The sequence below is a fragment of the Pipistrellus hanaki genome (genome assembly GCF_964339955.1).
Source record: "Pipistrellus hanaki genome assembly, chromosome: 8".
Classification (NCBI taxonomy): Eukaryota; Metazoa; Chordata; class Mammalia; order Chiroptera; family Vespertilionidae; genus Pipistrellus; species Pipistrellus hanaki.
In genome coordinates this window covers 71,248,089-71,267,820 of record NC_140510.1, presented here as the reverse complement: position 1 = coordinate 71,267,820, position 19,732 = coordinate 71,248,089, and the positions used below count along the sequence as shown (strand labels likewise).

Below are 19,732 nucleotides of genomic sequence, written 5' to 3'. Positions count from 1 at the left end.
AGCTTATGGTGAACATGCTCCATCTCAAGATACTTGTGAATGCTGGTTTAAACACTTTAAAAGGGATGATGTCGATGTGAAAGACTAACATCCAGCTCAACAAAAAACATTTGAAGACCAACAATTACAAGCATTATAGGATGAAGATGCATGTCAAACTCAAAAACAACTTGCAGAAATATTGAACATTGCTCAGCAAACAATTTCTGATCGTTTACAAGAAATGGGAAAGATTTTAAAGGAAGAAAAATGGATGCCACATCAACTGAACGAAAGACAAATGGAAAACCAAGAAGTCATCAGTAAAATGTTGCTTCAATGGCATGAAAGTATTTTTTAAAATATCTATTTTATTGATTTTTTTAACAGAGAGGAAGGGAAATAGTCAGAAACATCGATGAGAGAGAAACATCGACCAGCTGCCTGCTGCATGCCCCCCACTGAGGATGTGCCCGCAACCAAAACACATTCCCTTGACTGGAATCGAAACCAGGACCCTTCAGTCCGCAGGTCGATATTCTATCCACTGAGCTAAACCAGCTTTGGCAAAAGAAAGTATTTTTTGCATCAAATTGTGACTGGCTGTGAAAATGGATTTATTTTGAGAATCCCAAATGCACATAATCATGGATTGATCCAGGTCAACTATCAACATCGACTGCAAGGCCAAATCACTTCGGAAAAAAGACAATGCTCTGTGTTTGGTGGGATCAGGAAGGTGTGATGTATTATGAGCTTCTAAAACCAGTTGAAACTGTTAATACTGATTGCTATCAACAACAATCAATTTGAACCACGCTTTGATTGTAAAACGACCAGAAGGGGCCAGAAGACACAGTAAAGCAATTTTGCTTCATGATGATGCACCATCACACACTTCAAAACCAGTTAAAGACACGTTAAAAGATCTTGCCTGGGAAGTATTAACCCACCTGCCATATTCACCAGGTCTTGCTCCTTCAGATTACCACTTTTTCTGATCAATGGCACACACTTTCTGAGTAGCACTTCAAAACATACGAAGAAGTGGAAAATTGGGTCTCTAATGGTTTGCCTCAAAACAAGAAAAGTTCTATTGGGATGGTATTCACAAATTACCTGAAAGGAGGGGAGCAAAGGAGGGGTTCGGAAATGAACATTTGTAATAATATGAACAATAAAGATTTATTTTTTTAAAAAAATAGGGGAAATGTATAACTAGCGATGTACATTACTTTGAATAAAGCGCTTTTTAAAATATGTATTTTTTTAAATTGATTTCAGAGAAGGGAGAGTTAGAAACATCAATGATGAATCATTAATTGCCTGCACGCCCTGCATTGGGGATCGAGCCTGGAACCCGGGCATGTGCCCTTGTTGGGAATCGAACCCAAGACCCTTCAGTCCGCAAGTACGACGCTCCATCCACTGAGCCAAACCAGCTAGGGCGAATAAAGCTCTCTTGATATTTCTCTTGAAATTATCTTTTCTTTGATTATAAAATTGCTTTATTAACCAGTACACCTGCTAAATGAAATAGTTGATTAAATATATCAACAAATAGTTGGAAGGGGGGCGCTTACTCTTTGCCACTTTAGGTGCTGGATAAATGAACAGAAGTCTATTTTTTTAAAACATGGGTGTAGCCACAGAGAATTCTGTCCCTTTTATGTTTTAAAAAATATATATATATATTTTATTAATTTTTTACAGAGAGGAAGGGAGAGGGCTAGAGAGTTAGAAACATCATTAAGAAACACGGATCAGCTGTCTCCTGTACACCCCATACTGGGATATGCCTGCAACCAAGGTACCTGCCCCTGACTGGAATCGAACCCGGGACCCTTCAGTGTGCAGGCTGATGCTCTATCCACTGAGCCAAACCAATCAGGGCCCTTTTATGTTCTTAATACATATTTTTATTGATTTCAGAGAGGAAGGGAGAGGTAGAGAGAGAGACCCATCAATGATGAGAGAGATTGATCAGTTGCTTCTTACACACCCCGACCAGGAATCTAACTGTGACCTGGTTCATAGGTTGACAATCAACCACTAAGCCAAGTCAGCTGGACTATCATAGAGGTGAATTTTAGAGGGGGAAATCCATGAACTAGTATGTAACACAATGTCAGATAATCATGCGCTGTAGGAAAAAGCAGGGCAAGGAGATGGAAAGGGGTCAGGCAGGGTACAATTTTCTGTAGGGCGGGCAGGTGGCTCTCCGAGGAGGCACAGAACCAAGGCCTAAATGAAGCGAGGAAGTGAATTATGTGACCATTTGGGGGGAAGTTACTTCAGGTGGAGGAGAGAGCACGTGCAGAGGGCCCAGGCTTGTTGAAGAGCAAGGGCTTTGGGTCACAGCGAGTGAGGAGTGGTAGCCAATGAGGTCAGGCAGTGAGGGCTTCCTCAGAGTGCCTGGGAGGTCACGGGACCAGCTCTGGGTTTTAGCCCACGTGAAAAGGGAAGTCATTTGAGTTTGAGGGTAGAATGGTGGCTTGGTTTTATTTACGTTTACAGTGCGTATGTATGATGGTTATTTTCTACTCTTGCTTTGTTTATTGCAATCATTAGATGCTTTGTGGAGTTAAAATCCCCAGCTACAAAGTTTGTCAAACATCTTTGAATACAAAACAGATGTACTTGTTGATTCAGGTGGTTCTGTAGCTGTATCCAAACAATTCTAGATCAGATTACCTTCAAATTCACAATTCCTGCTCTTCTTGCCTTAAATCCTAAGTATTTCCAGTAATGTCTTCCATTAAAACATTTTCATCATATAACTTCCCTGCTCAAAAACCACAGTGCCTACAAAATACAGGCATTATACTGCTACCTCCTACTACGTAAATCCTATTTCAAAGGATTGTTAACTAGGCCTGTTAAACATTTTTTAGTACATGATGTGCTTATGTACTTAACATAAGGCCTCCTTTTATTCAATTAACCAAACATTTTCTCATTCACCTCTACCCAGGCATAGGAAAATACCTACTGAATTAGGCCAACCAATTGAATAGTTTCCCAATTTAAAAAAAAGTAAAGGCAAACAAAGGAGTCTTTATAATAGATGGCACTGTGTGGTACTCATTTGATTTCTCAGCAAAGGAAAGAATAATATTTCATAAGCTTCAAGGTGTTGGTAACCTCTGGTTCAGTTTCAGTGCTTCCATGAATTATGGGTTTAAAGGTCTCTCTACAATCTGAAAAGACAGGTAGTAATTTAAAACAACCCAGACCTATGAGTAGCAGTATCTTAGAGTCCAAACCAACTATGCTGTCAAATATATTTGACACAATATTACATATTAAGTATTCTTGCCAAAATAATCGAATCTGAATCTGGTCAAGCTTTCAGATATGCTAATTTACATAGGGAATAGAAGAACAGATTAAAGGACATCAATGTAATACAATCTGCCAAATACAGAACATGGAAAGTTCTGTAAGACCAATGATCCAATTTCCTCAAATAAATGCCAAGTGAAGAAGGAGGAAGAGCACACTGTTGTAGATTTAAAAGATTTAAGGGGCATTATTTGAATTTTTTTTTAACAGACTAGAAAAAAAAAGTATACAAGACTGGGAAATTCGAGTGAAATTTCTACTTCAGTAAAAAGTCATTCTGAGGATCTTACAGATGAAATATGTCTGCAGTTTGCTTTAAAGTAATCCAGTGTGGGTGGAGGAATAAAGTAAATGAAATAAAATCCATCATTTGTTGATAATAATTGAACTGGATGATGGGTACATGGATAGTTTATATCTAATTTTTATGGACGCTTGAAATCTTTTGTAATAAAAATCATATATATATATATATATATATATATATATATATATATATTATCTTTCACTGTTTATATCAATAGAATAACCTTCCTAACATGCAGACTGAAGGATCCCAGGTTCCATCCGGGTCAAGGGCATATCCCCAGTAGGAGGTGTGCAGGAGGCAGCTGATTGATGTTTCTCTCTCATTGATGTTTCTAACTATCCCTCTTCCTTCCTCTCTGTAAAAAAAAAAAATCAATAAAATACATATTTTTAAAAAACCTTTCTTGACTGAATCCGGAACTGAGTTACATAGATTACTGCTGTTACCGATGTTGATTTCTCATAAAAATCGGACTATCAAAGGAGATTAACTAGATAGCTTGCCCTTACTGGCTGGCTTTGTCAGTCAGGGACCAGTCAGGAAAATTACACAGGTTATTTTAAAAGAAAATGTAGTATAAGGATATTGTTAAACAGGGATTGGAGAGCTACAGTGACAAACTAGGATACTGAGAAAAGTAATAACAACTGCAAGAGTAGGTACCACCTCACGCTCCCAGGCCCACTGGTAGGTTCATTGTTGCTAAGGGGGTTCACAGGACCCAACCTCTGGTTGTTCTCAGCTGTGACCTTTCACAGTGAGAGGAGACAAAGGGAAACCAGTCCAGGGAAAAGGAGCATGAGGATGTCTGGGGAGCCAGGTGCAAGCTTCACAGGTCCTTTCCCAGCGAAGTCCTGGAATCACAAGTTCTGACATGTTGCCAACCAGAGACTGCTGCCAACATTGGAGGCGCTCTGCCCAGGGTTTTTGTTTGGAGCTGATCACGTAGGCACCCTCTACCTGGCATGTACCCAAATTTCAGGCTCTGCAAGGAAAGCTGATGTTCAGCATAAACCGTATTGCTTGCACAGTTTAGGCCTAGTGAGAGTCTTACTGGTTCTGGGGATGGGGCGGGGGCTCCTCAAACCCAAGTTCCCAAATGCTAGCCAACAGCCAACCTTATAAACAAGTCTTTCAAAAGAGAGCAGGAAGGCCTGACTCTTCGGCACACTCCCCTAGCACTGGGGTAACAAGAAGTTGGAATTATTAGAACTAACAGACTTGGTGGAGGGGTCCTGAAATGCTGGAACCTAGGCCTCTGAGGGGAGGAGGGCGCTGCTTGGCTGGCACTAGTCTCTGATAAATGTGGAGGAGACACTGCACTCCCAAACCCCACGGAGCTAGGGCTCCATACCCGAAGCAGCAGCAGTGATTGGTTTTGGTTCATCTGAGGTGGTTGCCGCAACCTTTTGTGGTGAGGGTTAGGTAGGATTGAGAGGCATTTCATCAGTGTTAATGCTGACGATCAGTGGTTTTCTAAGAACCTATATAGTTAAAAGGCTTTACAATTTAAAAGGGTGGCAAAGTTCCAGCTGTGCCATTTAGTAACTGTGTGACCTTGCACGTTTTATATACGTTATCCCCTAGTTATCCTCTTATTTTAAATGGGATTAGCAAGTTGCCCACTTGAACAGTGTTTGGGAACATGTTGTAAACAAAACTCCTACCCAAATGGTAAGCACTTATTTAAAACAAGAGACCGTGCCAAAACCGGTTTGGCTCAGTGGATAGAGCGTTGGCCTGCGGACTGAAAGGTCCCAGGGTTCGATTCCAGATTCCAGTCAAGGGCATGTACCTTGGTTGCGGGTACATCCCCAGTAGGGGGGGGGTGCAAGAGGCAGCTGATCCATGACTCTCTCTCATCGATGTTTCTGACTCTCTGTCCCTCTCTATTCCTCTCTGTAAAAAATCAATTAAAAAAATAAAAAATAATAAAACAAGAGACCGTGAATTACAGCGCCAAGGATGAACGTTCCTACAGCTAAGCCCTGCAACAGCTGAGACAAATGCTAGGGAGAGCCGCCTTTGTCCGATTCCCCAGCCGCCGGCGTTCCCGGGAGCTTGTGGGGGGTGAGGGGGCCAGAGCTCCTCTCTACCCCGGAAGTTTGTTTCCTCCATGGCCGTTCTTAACTGTCCTCCTGGAACCTTCCTCCGCGGCTGTTATTCAGCAGCAAGATGGCCCTCCCGGCCAGTCTGGTCCTGGAACCCCCACGAACACCGCCGCGCGCGGCCCAGCCCTGGCTCCTCCCCCGCCCACAATGCACCGCTGCATCCCATCCAGGCAGCTGCTTTGTCACGTGGCATTCGGCGGCGCGCGCTCCCGCCGCCGGGCGCATGCGCAGTGCCCCCCTCCTCCCCCCCGCTATTTTCCTCCGTGGCAGCGGCGGCGAGCGGAAGGGCTTGGGAGCGCCAGTTCCGCCTGTGTGTTCGAGTGGACAAAATGGCGAAGATTGCCAAGACTCACGAAGGTAAGCGGCCTCCCGCCAGTCCCACGCCTTCGCCGCCGTGGAGGGTTGCCTCCCGGGGTTTCTGCCTCTCCCTGTGGTTTCCAGGGTGGAGGCCGAGCCCGCGTTCGCCGTCCAGCTCGTCTCGTCGGCGCGGGCGGCGCAGGCCACGGCCCACGTAATGGCGTCCTCCTGCCTTTGCACCCGACAGGCTCTTTGTTCCGTGTCGGGGGGCTGCGGCTGCGGGCTGGCTTCTCCTCTCCGACCGGAGGGCCTTGTTCAGCCGGCTCGCGGAGGGGGTTTCGGGGCGCGGGATCGGGGGCGGGGGCGGGCGTGGGAGCGGAGCTGGCAGGTCTCCGGCCTCCGGGCGCAGTGTGAGCCCGGGAGGCAGGAAAACACCGAGCCCAGGCCCGTGACTCCTAACCTTCGCTCATCTGTGTCTTCATTTTTTTAATTTTATTTTTGGTATGAAATGATTTGAGAATAAAATGTGTGTTTTTTCCTCTCTCGATTGCTTTTAGTAGACATTTTTTTTTCTTTTGAGACTCCCTGTTGGAAGAGGGAAAGACACCGTTTATTATTAAAGATGAACAAAGCTTTGGAGGTAGTGGATCGTTTTCTGGAATACGGAGCACACACACTTAGGAAAACGTCGGGAGTAGGCTGGCGTTCAGTAGGGAGCACCCAGAAATGACAGGAAACAGGGTCACCTTTTAGGAAAGACGAGGCCTGGTAAATGGAGCTGCATTCCTGGTGTTCTGACTTGTAATCTGACATTTTCATCAAAACACAAGGTTTCCAAGAGAGTCCCTTTGGTTTCCCACGGCGTTTCGGGGTGCCTGGCTGGGTAGTGGTGAGCGGTCATGAAGACTAAGGCCACCCGGAGTTTTACAGTCCGATGGGGCAGCATTGTCATTCTTTTACGAGACAAACGCATGCTTCCATAGAAAGCAGCAGGTCCTGGGAACCTGGGTAGCGGAATGGCTAATTTATGCTTGGGGCTGTGTCCCCGAGGAGACGGCTTGTCCCTGGTCCAACCTGGTCGTCTGTGTGAGATTTAGGGGTGCCCATTGGAGCCGGAGATGGTGTCCGGTACCTAGGCAGGGAGTCGTGGAAGGTGTCGGAGGAGTGGGCTGTGGTCAGAAAAAATAGGATGAATCTGGAAAGGTTGATTAGGACCAAAATGTGTATGGCCTTGAATACAGAAGTCCAACACTGCATTTTATTGTATGAAACATGCCCCTGAGTGGCAGAGATTGACGATTCTTGTTGTTGGGTATTTAAGATTTAAACGGGGCTTTAATCAAGACGTGTTTATAAGGCATTTATTTTTCTATCTTTAAGACTATCTCAATCGTGCCTTTTGCAAAATAATTAGATAATGTAAAGACGTTGCTATTGTTTATCCAGGAGTAGAGTATTCATTTGGGGTATTTTGTGGCTTTGAGTACTTGTTTGTTGGTATCTTCATCAGGAGGCGCTTTTGGGCAGTAAATCAAAGTTCTGATCAGTTTTCCTGCTTTTAACCTAGTTAAAAGCTTTGGGCTATGAAAGATTGAAATTTATTGGCCAAAATTGGTATATTTGGGATTAGGCTTTATCAATGTGAATGAATTGATGCCATAAAGTAAGCGTTGGGACATTCAGTTTAACAACTGAGCGCTGTCTAAGACACTGTTCATCACTCTGGAGTTTAAACGGGGTGGGGGGGTGGGGTAAATGTTTAGTAGAAATACACATAGGAGTTACATAGTTTCGTGCTAGAACTTCTAGTCCTTCATGGCCCATTTCTGTCTTCACTTTTTAAGTCATCTTTGATAACCTGGAACGGAATTAGTTTTGTTTTTTAAAATGCTGGCTTTGTAGTCCTCTAAAGTCTTTATTATATTATCTAGAATATTCTATCGTGTCAAGGTTTTCTCTTCCACTTTGAGATTGTTGAGTGCAGGAATTGTACCTTGGTATCCCCAATACCTGGTAAATGTGGGTGTTGACTATTTCATCAACATTCACTGAGAGGTTAATTTGTACTGGAAGTGTTAAAATAGTTTTGCAGAAATGACCTTTGAACAATTGGGTAGATTTATATACATCTATTTGGCTGAGATAAGTGGGAAGTGGGACTTTTTCATATGTTAGATACCTCCTGAGCTGAGAAAAAGAAATGTAAGATTAACATTAAATTAGGGAAGACTTTGCATGCTGAACTAGGTTTGAGTTTGGCTTTCCACTGAATACGGTATAAAGTGCCCTCCTCCTTCTTCCGGGTAACAGATTACTCTGTTTTAGGAAAGTCATGGTTGTATTAAGTCCAGGATATAACAGGAATGCAGTTGAGGTAGTTCAGAGGAGGACTTGAATATTTTTTTGTTATTGGTGTTTTTTTTTAAATTTATTGATTAAGGTATTACATATGTGTCCTCATCCCTCCATTAACCCCCCAACCCCACCCTCCCCACTCATGCCCTCACCCCCCTGGTGTTTGTGTCCATTTTAGGCTCAATGCATGCATGCAAGTCCTTTGGTTGACCTCTTCCCCCAACCCCCACCCTCCCCTGCCTTCCTTCTGAGGTTTGACAGTCTGAGCCATGCTTCTCTGTCTCTGGATCTGTCCTGTTCATTAGATTATGCTGTTCGTTATATTCCACAAATGAGTGAGATCATGTATTTTTCTTTCTCTTAGCACAATGCTCTCCAGTTTCATCCATGCTGCTGCAAATGTTAAGAATTCCTTTTTTTTTTTTTTTTTTTTTTTTTAACCACAGCGTAGTATTCCATTGTGTAGGATGTAACAGTTTTTTAATCCATTCATCTGCTGATGGGCACTTAGGCTGTTTCCAAATCTTAGCTATGGTGAATTGTGCTGCTATGAACATAGGGGTGCATATATCCTTTCTGATCGGTGTTTCTGATTTCTTAGGACGTATTCCTAGAAGTGGGATTGCAGGGTCAAATGGGAGTTCCATTTTCAGTTTTTTGAGGAAACTCCATACTGTTCTCCACAGTGGCTGCACCAGTCTGATTCCCACCAGCAGTGCACGAAGGTTCCTTTTTCTCCGCTTCCTCGCTAGCACTTGTTTGTTGATTTGTTGATGATAGCCATTCTGACAGGTGTGAGATGATACCGCACTGTCATTTTGATTTGCATCTCTCAGATAATCAGTGACTTTGAGCATGTTTTCATATGTCTTTTGGCCTTTCTTCTGTCCTCTTTTAGAAAGTATCCATTTAGGTCTGTTGCCCATTTAGAAAAATATATATATTTTATTGATTTTTTTCATAGAGGAAGAGAGAGGGATAGAGAGTTAGAAACATCGATGAGAGAATCATCAATCAGCTGCCTCTTGCACAACCCCTACTGGGAATGTGCCCGCAACCAAGATACATGCCATTGACCGGAATCGAACCCGGGACCTTTTAGTCCACAGGCTGATGCTCTATCCACTGAGCCAAACCAATTTTGGCTGTTGCCCATTTTTTGATTGGATTGTTTATCTTCCTTTTGTTAATTTGTATGAGTTCCCTGTAAATGTTGGAGATTAAACCCTTATTGGCAAATATATTCTCCCATGTAGTGGGCTTTCTTGTTTTGTTGATGGTTTCTTTTGCTGTGCAAGAGCTTTTTATTTTGATGAAGTCCCATTTATTTTCTCTTTAATTTCCATTGCCCTAGGAGTGGTATCTGTGAAGATACTGCTTCATCATATGTCTGAAAATTTGCTGCCTGTGGGTTCCTCTAGTATTTTTATGGTTTCCTGTCTTATGTTTAAGTCCTTTATTTATTTTGAGTTTATTTTTGTGTATGATTTAAGTTGGTAGTCTAATTTCTTTTTTTTTTTTTAAATATATTTTTTATTGATTTTTCACAGAGAGGAAGAGAGAGGGATAGAGAGTTAGAAACATCGATGAGAGAGAATCATCGATCAGCTGCCTCTTGCACAGCCCCCACTGGGGACGTACCCGCAACCAAGGTACATGCCCTTGCCTGGAATCGAACCCGGGACCTTTCAGTCCGAAGGCTGACGCTTTATCCACTGAGCCAAACCTGTCCCAGCTAATTTCTTTCTCTCTCTCTTTTTTTTTTTTTGCATATATTTGTCCAATTTTTCCAACACCAATTATTGAAGAGATGATTTTTTAAAAATATATATATTTTATTGATTTTCCACAGAGAGGAAGAGAGAGGGATAGAGAGCTAGAAACATCAATGAGAGAGAAACACCAACCAGCTGCCTCTTGCACACCCCCTACTGGGTGGGGATGTACCTGCAACCAACGTACATGCCCTTGACCGGAGTCGAACCTGGGACCTTTCAGTCTGCAGACCAACGCTCTATCCACTGAACCAAACCGGTTTTGGCTGATTTTCTTTTTGTTAATTCTCGCGCGAGGATGTTTTTTCATTGATTTTCAGAGTGAAAGATAGAGGGAATGATAGAGAAATATCCATGTGAGAGAAACAGTAGATTGGTAGGTTGCCTCCTGCCCTAGCCCAGACCAGGGCCTGGGGTCAGGGAGGAGCCTGCAACCAAGGTACATGCCCTTGACCTAAAGAACCTGGTACCCTTCAGTCCATAAGCCAAAGCTCTATCCACTGAGCCAAACCGGCAATTTTTGATTTAGAGTTGGTCATCATCATGTTGTTTAAGAAGACCATGTAATCTTTTTTTTTTTTTTTTTTTTTTTTTTAAATATAATTTATTGATTTTTTTACAGAGAGGAAGAGAGAGGGATAGAGAGAAACAACAATGAGAGAGAATCATCGATCAGCTGCCTCCTGCACACCCCCCACTGGGAATGTGCCCGCAATCAAGGTACATGCCCTTGACCGGAATCGAGCCTGGGACCTTTTAGTCCGCAGGCCGATGCTCTATCCACTGAGCCAAACTGGTTTCGGCCCATATAGTCTTTTTATCCTAAATAATGCTGCTGGTAAAGACATTTCTTTGTTGTATCTTGTCATTTAAAAATTAAAAAATATATATATTTTTATTGCCAGCCAGTGTGGTTCAGTGGTTGAGTGTCAAGCTATTAACCTTGAGGTTATGATTCGATTTCCGGTTAGGACATATGACCAGGGTCATGGGCTCCATCCCCAGTAGGGGACATGCAAGAGGCAGCTGATCAATGATTCTCTCTCATCATTGATGTTTCTCTCTCTCCTATTCTCTGAGCCAAACAGGCCAGGGCCCTTAACATCTTTAACCAACTTGATTATTTCTTACTTTGATCAGCGTGACTTTCACTTTCCAGTATTGAAATATTAAAATGAAATAAAAATTTTTGGACCTTTTTGCACGCGTCAAATGTAAACAATTATTAGCGTGCATAATCTTGCTATCCAGCAGTTCTTCAGATATTGCTGACTTTGGCAAGCGAGTGAACACTTTCATGTTTTGGAAAGGGAAAATGGATTATTCAAAAAGTCCCGTGGCTTGTTTTGCTGCTCTCCCTTGAGTAGATATTTTTTGGCATCACAAAGCTGGAAAGTTTTTTTTCTATAATTTTTTGCTTGCAGAATGTTTGGTATAGTTATTTTTTCTGCATATTCTGAGATTTTTATTTTCCTATGCTCAGATAGTTATTACTTTTATGGACTTTGGCATGAATATTGCTAGTATAAGAAAAGGGAAAAGTTGCTTGAGGATTTTGAAAAGGATTTTTTCTTTAGAATTATTTAGGAATTTATTGAATTGATGTTAATCAGGAGTTCATAGTTTAGGAATTGATATCTGTAATGTTTAATAAAATAATTTACCATTGTAGTTAGCTGTCTTATTGGAATTTTAAGGATAAGACTGAGAGTTGAGCTGTGACTGGTTCAACCAATCAAAGCATAATACACTAATGGTATGCAAAGGCTGCTCAACCTCAAGGCATGACATGCACTGACCACCAGGGGGCAGATGCTGCAACTGGTGGGCTAGCTTGCTGCTGGGGTCAAGCAGATCAGGACTAAGTGAGATGGGTTGGACACACCCTGGGGTCCTCCTGCGGGAACACACTGGTTATGAATTCGTTCACTGGGCCTCTAGTAACAGTTAAGATGTTACTGATTTTTTTTTTTTCAAGACCCCCAGTCCTGAGCTATTATTTTTTTTATATCAAACTGAACTGCCAGATAAAACATTTCATGTATTTGTTAGAAAATTGTAATTTTAGCATTACATTTTTCTGACTTAAAAGTAATATAGTAGCCCTTGCTGGTTCTCTCAGTGAATAGAGTGTAGGCCTGTGGAACAAAGGATCCCGGGTTTGATTCTGGTCAAGGGCACTTAAGTTGTAGGCTCCTCCCGGGCCTGGGCCCTGTCCAGGCATATGCACGAGGCAACCAATTGGCGTGTTTTTCTCACATCGATGTTTCTCTTTGTCTTTCCCTCTCTCTAAAACACAAAGGAAAAATAGCCTTGGGTGAGGGTTAAAAAATACTTTTTAAAGTAATGTAATTTTTTTTAAAGGAAACATTATTATCCTCACTGAGGATATGCTTTTCATTGATTCTAGAGAGGAAAGGAGAAGGAGAGAGAGAAATTTATGAAAGAGAAATATTGATCAGCTGCCTCCTGAACACCCTCTACTGGGGATGTGCCCGCAACCAAGGTACATGCCCTTGATGGGAATCGAACCTGGAACCCTTCAGTCCGCAGGCCGATGCCATATCCACTGAGCCAAACTGGTCAGGGCTGGAAATAATTTTTTTGAATGAGTTGAGATTTCAAATGGGCTAGCTCACAAATTTATTAATTCACAATTAATATCAACTTCTAGGGAAGGATTTGTTCTCTGGCAGTTGAAAATGTTTCTAAGATCAGAATTCTCCAAAAACGGGCCAGTTTCAGTTGAATAATGACTTTTCAGTAGATAATTAGAGCAAGTTTGGTTTCTAAAAAGCATGTCTGTATCTTGTAGAAGATTTTACATGATCAATTATCAAGATCAGTAAAGCCAGAAAAGAAAAAAAAAATGACAAAGATTCAGAAGAGTTGGAACTTTGTAGGTTAAAGGTATTTCATGAAAAATCCAAGAATTTTGGGTACAAACTGGGGCTGCTAGTTCAGTAGTAAGCCTGTTCCATTACTTTGAGTTTCTGAGATTGGCTCTCGCTCTAGTCCAGCTGGGCCTTAGACGAGGTACTGTTACTCCATTCTCTCCGTACCCATCTGGAACTACAGCGGTTGTCTCCCTTAGCTTGGGGTCGGGATGACCATTCGAATCTTCTCTCTTTTGGATCTTTGCAAACTAATGAATTAGCTTTTTAAAGTGCCTTGTATTAAGGTGTAATTCAGTTGAAGGTAATGATTTGGCAAAAATGAAAGCATCTGTTAGGCTGCAGAAATCACTGGCAGTAGAAACTTTGTTTTTTTTCCCCACACTGTGTTATCCAGATAATTAAAACGAAACATTTAAACATTTACATTTATAATTTAGCCGAAGCCGGTTTGGCTCAGTGGTAGAGTGTCGGTCTGCGGACTGAAAGGTCTCAGGTTCGATTCCGGTCAAGGGCATGTACATTGGTTGCGGGCACATCCCCGATAGGGGGTGTGCAAGAGGCAGCTGGTCGATGTTTCTCTCTCATCGACGTTTCTAGCTTTCTCCCTTCTCTCCGTGAAATATCAATAAAATATATTAAAAAATATATAATTTAAAGTTACCTGGTGTCAGGAAAGACAAAAAAAATTGGGAGGAATAGTGTATTTGAAGGACACTAAAGACATGACAACTAAGTGCAGTCCTGGTTCTTGCTTGAATTGTGGATCAGTTGTGGGAAAGGATGTCACTAGGACAATTGGGGAGATAGGAAGCTAGATAATGTATTAGATGATAATGTTACTAATGCTACTAAGGTTTAACATGCTCATTTCTTGAGCATGTTAAATCTGTTGTGGTCATTTATATAAGACAATGTCCTGGATCTGGAAATAGATGCAAAAATGTTAGGAGTTTTAAATGGTTTAGAAAAGTTATATGTACATATATTTGTTGTATCTCATATATACACAGTTGATGAATACAGGTGAAGCATACATGGGTATTCACTGTACTTTAATTTTTCCTACTCTCTTTTAAAAAAAAATATTTTATTGATTTTTTACAGAGAGGAAGGGAGAGAGATAAAGAGCTAGAAACGTCGATGAGAGAGAAACATCGACCAGTTACCTCTTGCACACCCCCGACTGGGGGTGTGCCCGAAACCAAGGTACATGCCCTTGACCGGAATCGAACCTGGGACCTTTCAGTCTGCAGACCGACGCTCTACCACTGAGCCAAACCTGCTTCGGCAATTTTTCCTACTCTTGACAAAATTAAACATTGAGAAGTTTGGGGTGAAGTTGAGAGTTGATTTGTCATTCACCAAATGTCTGTCTTCTAAATAGTAGACGTGAATAGAAAACATGGTGCTTGGGGGTGGTGATGATTTAATCCTTGAAAACATGCCTTTGTTGTAGGAAACCGAGGCACACATGTTTAAATGAAGTATTAATTAGTAGAAAAAGAACCTTTCTTTCAAGGCAGATGTTTTGATTACACATCTCAGACTCTCTTTTAAAAACCATAGTTATACACACTTTCCCCCCAGTTTTGTTTATTTCTTGTGTATTGACTTTAGAGAGAGGAAGAGAAAGAGAAACATTGATTTGTTGCTTCACTTATTTCTGCATTTGATCGTTGATTCTCCTTTGCGCCCTGACTGTGGCTTGAACCCCAAAACTTTAGCGCATCATGAAACTTCAGCGCATTAGGACGGTGCTCAGTCACCTGAGTTCTCCCGGGCCAGGGCCACATCTCAGACTCCAGTAATCATGAACTAATAAGTGTAATGAGAGTTTCAGCCAAATTATGCAGAGTTCTGAATTCCATGCTAAGAATTTAGACTGCCCTTTATTGTTTTACTGTCCATAGTGTGAGTCTATCTGTTTAGGACATGACTTGGTAGCGCTTTAGGAATGCAGAAACTTGAGTGTGATCCGGGCCTAATGCATTTTAACAAAATCTGTAGACAGTTTGTTTTACGTTCAAATTTGAGGAGCACTTTCCATAGTGCTGTTTTTATATTTCTGATAGTGTTGAGTTTAAAATAACCTTGAGTGCTAATTCTTGGTCTCTAGTCAATACTGACAGTTTACTTTTTTTTAAGTTAGAGAAAGGTCTAGAATTCAACAGTAACTTAATAAACTTTGGTGACCCATTCTTAATGTAAGAGTAGTTTGTTGTTCTGTATGGGAGTATTGTCTATTGATTTGGAGATACATTAAATGTATTAAAAATCAGTGCTTTATATAGTTACAGTTCTAACCCCTTATATGGTATAATTACTTTAGTTTCTATATTTAGAAGAGTATCCTAAATAACACCTAGTAGGTAAATGCATTGTGTTGCATGCTCTTTGGAAAATGAAATTAAAGTCTGTGTTAACTTTCTTACAGATATCGAAGCACAGATTCGAGAAATTCAAGGCAAGAAGGCAGCTCTTGATGAAGCTCAAGGAGTGGGCCTTGATTCTACTGGTTACTATGACCAGGAAATATATGGTGGAAGTGACAGCAGATTTGCTGGGTACGTGACATCAATTGCTGCAACTGAACTTGAAGATGTAAGTACAGACTATACAAGAGTCAAGCATTTTAAATTTATTATTATTATTTTGGTGGAGAGCAAGAAATATAAAGGCATTTTCTGTTTGAGTCACCTGGCTTAATAATGCAGACATTTTTGGAAATTGGGAGATCTTCCTTTTGGAGGATAAAACTATTGAAAGAATCCTTCTTTTAGTTCTGAACCATTATGCTTATCTAGCAAAGCACCTAGAAGTCATTAATTGTTATAAAGTAAATCCTTACTACTGAGATCTCAGTAACCCACATGGGAAATAACTTCATAGTGAGCAGCCACATGTCCTTGTGGCCTGAATCTGACTCGTGTTCAGTGCTGTTTAGTTACTGATATTATTAATGGATTCTTGGTGCCTGTTTCAGTGATTCTGGAGGAAGACCACTTTCATTTTGAAATACATCTGAGTGTTTTTATATATTCCCATAGCTTACATTTTTGTCAGATCATCTCAAACATCCAAATTTGGCAAAATTGCTATCCCTTTTTGTATGATTCAGTAACAGACATTTTATGGATATAGGTAATCAAACTTATTATTTTTATGACACTCAAACCACATTTTTTGTAGTTGGCACTTTTTTAAAAGTAAATTAGAAATTCGCAAAGGTAAAATTTCTAGAAGCCTATCATACCTTCTGGTAAGAGATAGTGGTGTATATGTTCCAGAAACTGAAGGAGAAATTGTTTCATTTTTAAATCAGTGGTAAGATCTTGAGAGTTACCCATTGTTGTATTTATTACACTAGTAAAATAATACAACACTTTTCTGCTTAAATATTATTACAAGGGAAACAAGTATATTTAAAACATCTTTTACTTGTTTCTGTGGCTAAGTCATATTAAAAAACAAACAAGGAAAGTGGAGATTTTTTAAATAAACTGGTTTCCAAATTTGAAAAACAAATTTTATCGTGTCTTTTCTGAGAAAACAAAATGCTCAGGTTTTTCTAATTCATACTTAATGTTATTTTAATTGGCTTCCACAGAAAGTATTCCTTATTTAATATTTTTAAATGAGTAAAAACTAAGGTTAACTTCTTTAATAGCTTTTTTTGAGTTGAAAGCTCACATGTTTGTAAGTTTTGTGAACGGGTTTAGACCTCCCACTGTCAGTAAGTGTTTTGATTTCATGTTGAACCTTAGTAAAATTTTTAAATTCTGATGTTATGTTTATGGCTTTTTTATGGTATTTTATTGCAGGATGACGATGACTACTCATCATCTACAAGTTTGCTTGGTCAGAAGAAGCCAGGATATCATGCCCCTGTGGCATTGCTTAACGATATACCACAGTCAACAGAACAGGTGACTTTTTTGTTTTGTTTTTTTCTTAAAACCAGAGTTTACTCAGCTAAAGAAAACTGTCTCAATTCCCTTGGAAACCCATATATTTTAAGAGTCAAGTTATTAGAATGTTTTGAGGAGAGTTGATTTTGGGAAAATTAGAGATAATACTTATTAATTTCCTTTTAAATCCTGACCCAAGGATATTTTTCCATTGATTTTAGAGAGAGTGGAAGGGAGAATGAGAGACAGAGAGACACATCGATGGTTGCCTCCTGCCTCTGCCCTGACCAGGGCTAGGAATCAAGCCTGCAACTGAGGCATGTGCCCTTGACCGGAATCGAACCTGGGACCGTTGAACCAAACTAGCTAGGGCAATACTTAGTAAATTTTATAAAGGTAATCGTTTTATGAAGACTTGAACTATGTATGGGTATTTTTTTTCATTTCTATATTATTTTTTTATGTTAACACTTATCCCTAAAATTAAACAGGATATTTCTCTTATTAATAGGCATTTATTAAACATTTTACATGTTTTATAATGTTCTGATTTTTGTTGTAAGGTATTCTGTTTGGTTATCTAATAAAGTGGGTATTAAGTTGGACATTCCTCTTTTCAGTATGATCCATTTGCTGAGCACCGACCTCCAAAGATTGCTGACCGGGAAGATGAATACAAGAAGCACAGGCGGACCATGATAATTTCCCCAGAGCGTCTTGATCCTTTTGCAGATGGTAATTCTTTCCCACTTTTCTTTAGTATTCACGACTTTGCTTGTATTAAGCTGTCTTTAGCCCTTTGATTTTTTTTGGCATGCTTATGAATTTGCTTTTCTTTTTTAAAATCCCCCTTATTATAGATGTGTATAGATTTGGTTGAAGTCAAAGATGCCATATTCTTCATCTTTATAATACAAGTTTTCTTTCCAGGTAGAAGGACAAGAAAATAATGAGCCAATGCCATAGAAACGCAAAGGGTTAAAGGTTTTTCTTTTACTTTTGTTTTGGGTACGCTTTCTATACTTGGAACAAATGTGTTTTTCTGGTCAAAATACTTTCAAATTCTTGAAAGTTTTCATTCCAAATCCTAGATTTTAGGATTGTTACTTTTGAGAAACTTTCTCACATTAGAGCCCCCCTCATATTTCTCTAAATATAGTTTAGTAAGTGCACCTACTTTGCTTTAAGCATACTTAAAATGAAAACAAAAGTATGTATACAAAGGCTTTGATATTTTTAATAGTTGGAGTCTGTTTTGCTAATTTTAGTGTGCAGGTCAGCACAAGGGGCATAGTGAGCCTGATGGAAGCTTTCCTCAGGTGAGTTTCAGAATCAACATTAGGTGCCTGTTTCATAAAATGAGATTCTGCTGCAGGTTTACAAATTAGACTTTCAGCCTGCATGAATTAGTAGGGATATTTTTTTTTTACTTGCATAATTGTAATTGATTTAAACATGTATGTCAGAATTCACAGGCCCATACTAACTGTCCTTAATTTCTTTCCTACAGCAGTACTGCTATATGCCAGTCCTGTCTGCATTCTTAAGGGTGCAGTTCAACACATCCTCTCTAGATTATGGTGAAAAAGTATTCCAAAGGAAGTCTTATCAGAGCTAGTGTCAGAAAGAATGACACTGCCAATTGGGCATGATCTTCAGCATAGGAAATGTCTTAGAATTTTATTATTTTTCTTAAATTGTGATGCTATACTACTGTATAGCTAATGATCACATTTCTAAAACAGTGTTCCTCTGTGAATCTTGTTATATACTGTTTGGGCTTCTTTAAGATATTTTGAAGTTTGAAAAGCAAATATTGAAACTTGAACCAAGAGACTAACACATCTCTTTGTATGCCACTTCTCTTCTATGTGCATCGTAATAACTGGTATAAAGTAAAATATACAAGTAATATATTTTCATTTGTAATCTATACTTTCTAAGAAGACAAAAATGTTTCTGGGTCAACAAAACTTTAAAAAGCATGAAGCCCTTTTTAGTAACCTGACATGAGAATAAGATTATAGGTATATTTTTAAAAATCAGATTTTCTAAACAATGACTGTTGTAGAACATTGTATGGAGAACTTATCTAGTTATAGTTATTTGTAGATAGGATTTTAACAGCTTGCAACAGGTAATGTTTTGAATATAAACATCTTTCCAAAGTGTTACTAATGGTAAAGAGATAATTTTCTAGGCTTCTATTCTGCTGCTTGAAGTCAGAACTGCTGATGGAGACAAAGGCACGAAAGTGTACGTATTCCGGATTAGCAACCCAGGAACCCATCACTTCTGAAGACTAAACTGTGCTGTCATTTTGCTTTTATATGCATTAAAATATTTGTTTTAAACTGCTGTAGATGTTTGTGTTCAAACAGGTTAAATTGATCAGCAAACTCAATAAAAAGTAAGATGTATAATTATTAAAGTTTTCCATCAAAAAATAAATTAAATGATATGGAATAACATAATATTAGAGCAGGGCAGATAAATCAGTTGAACCTAATTATCGTTTATTTATTGTACTCTTGTCCTGTTGCTGTTCTTTTCTGCAGGAGGGAAGACCCCTGATCCTAAAATGAATGCTAGAACTTACATGGATGTAATGCGAGAGCAGCATTTGACTAAAGAAGAGGTATGAACCTGCTCTTTATTTTAATGGTTGTGAAAGACTAGAAATAAGTCTGAGATTGAGAGACTTATTTGCTGAACAAGTAATTCAGTAATAGTAATAAAAGTAAAGTTGAGAAAA

At 39.8% G+C, this 19,732-nt stretch overlaps 1 protein-coding gene across 5 annotated transcripts in view; it reads left to right on the top strand.

Moving 5' to 3' along the window:
• The first annotated feature begins 5,991 nt into the window (after positions 1-5,991).
• Positions 5,992-19,732, top strand: part of SF3B1 (splicing factor 3b subunit 1) — a 35,064-nt gene continuing 21,323 nt past the window's right edge. For 2 of the 5 annotated variants that reach the window (XR_014795811.1, XM_084893127.1), the window contains exons 1-5: positions 5,992-6,102; positions 15,504-15,670; positions 16,891-16,995; positions 17,598-17,712; positions 19,536-19,615. Coding sequence is in view for 2 of the 5 variants with exons in the window: in XM_084893127.1 (XP_084749253.1) it covers positions 6,075-6,102; positions 15,504-15,670; positions 16,891-16,995; positions 17,598-17,712; positions 19,536-19,615 (495 nt within the window). In the remaining 3 variants the exon portion in view is untranslated. Of the gene's footprint in view, positions 6,103-15,503; positions 15,671-16,890; positions 16,996-17,597; positions 17,713-17,907; positions 19,234-19,535; positions 19,616-19,732 lie in introns of those variants that run through there. The other 3 variants (XR_014795812.1, XR_014795813.1, XM_084893128.1) reach the window with 3 other exon arrangements.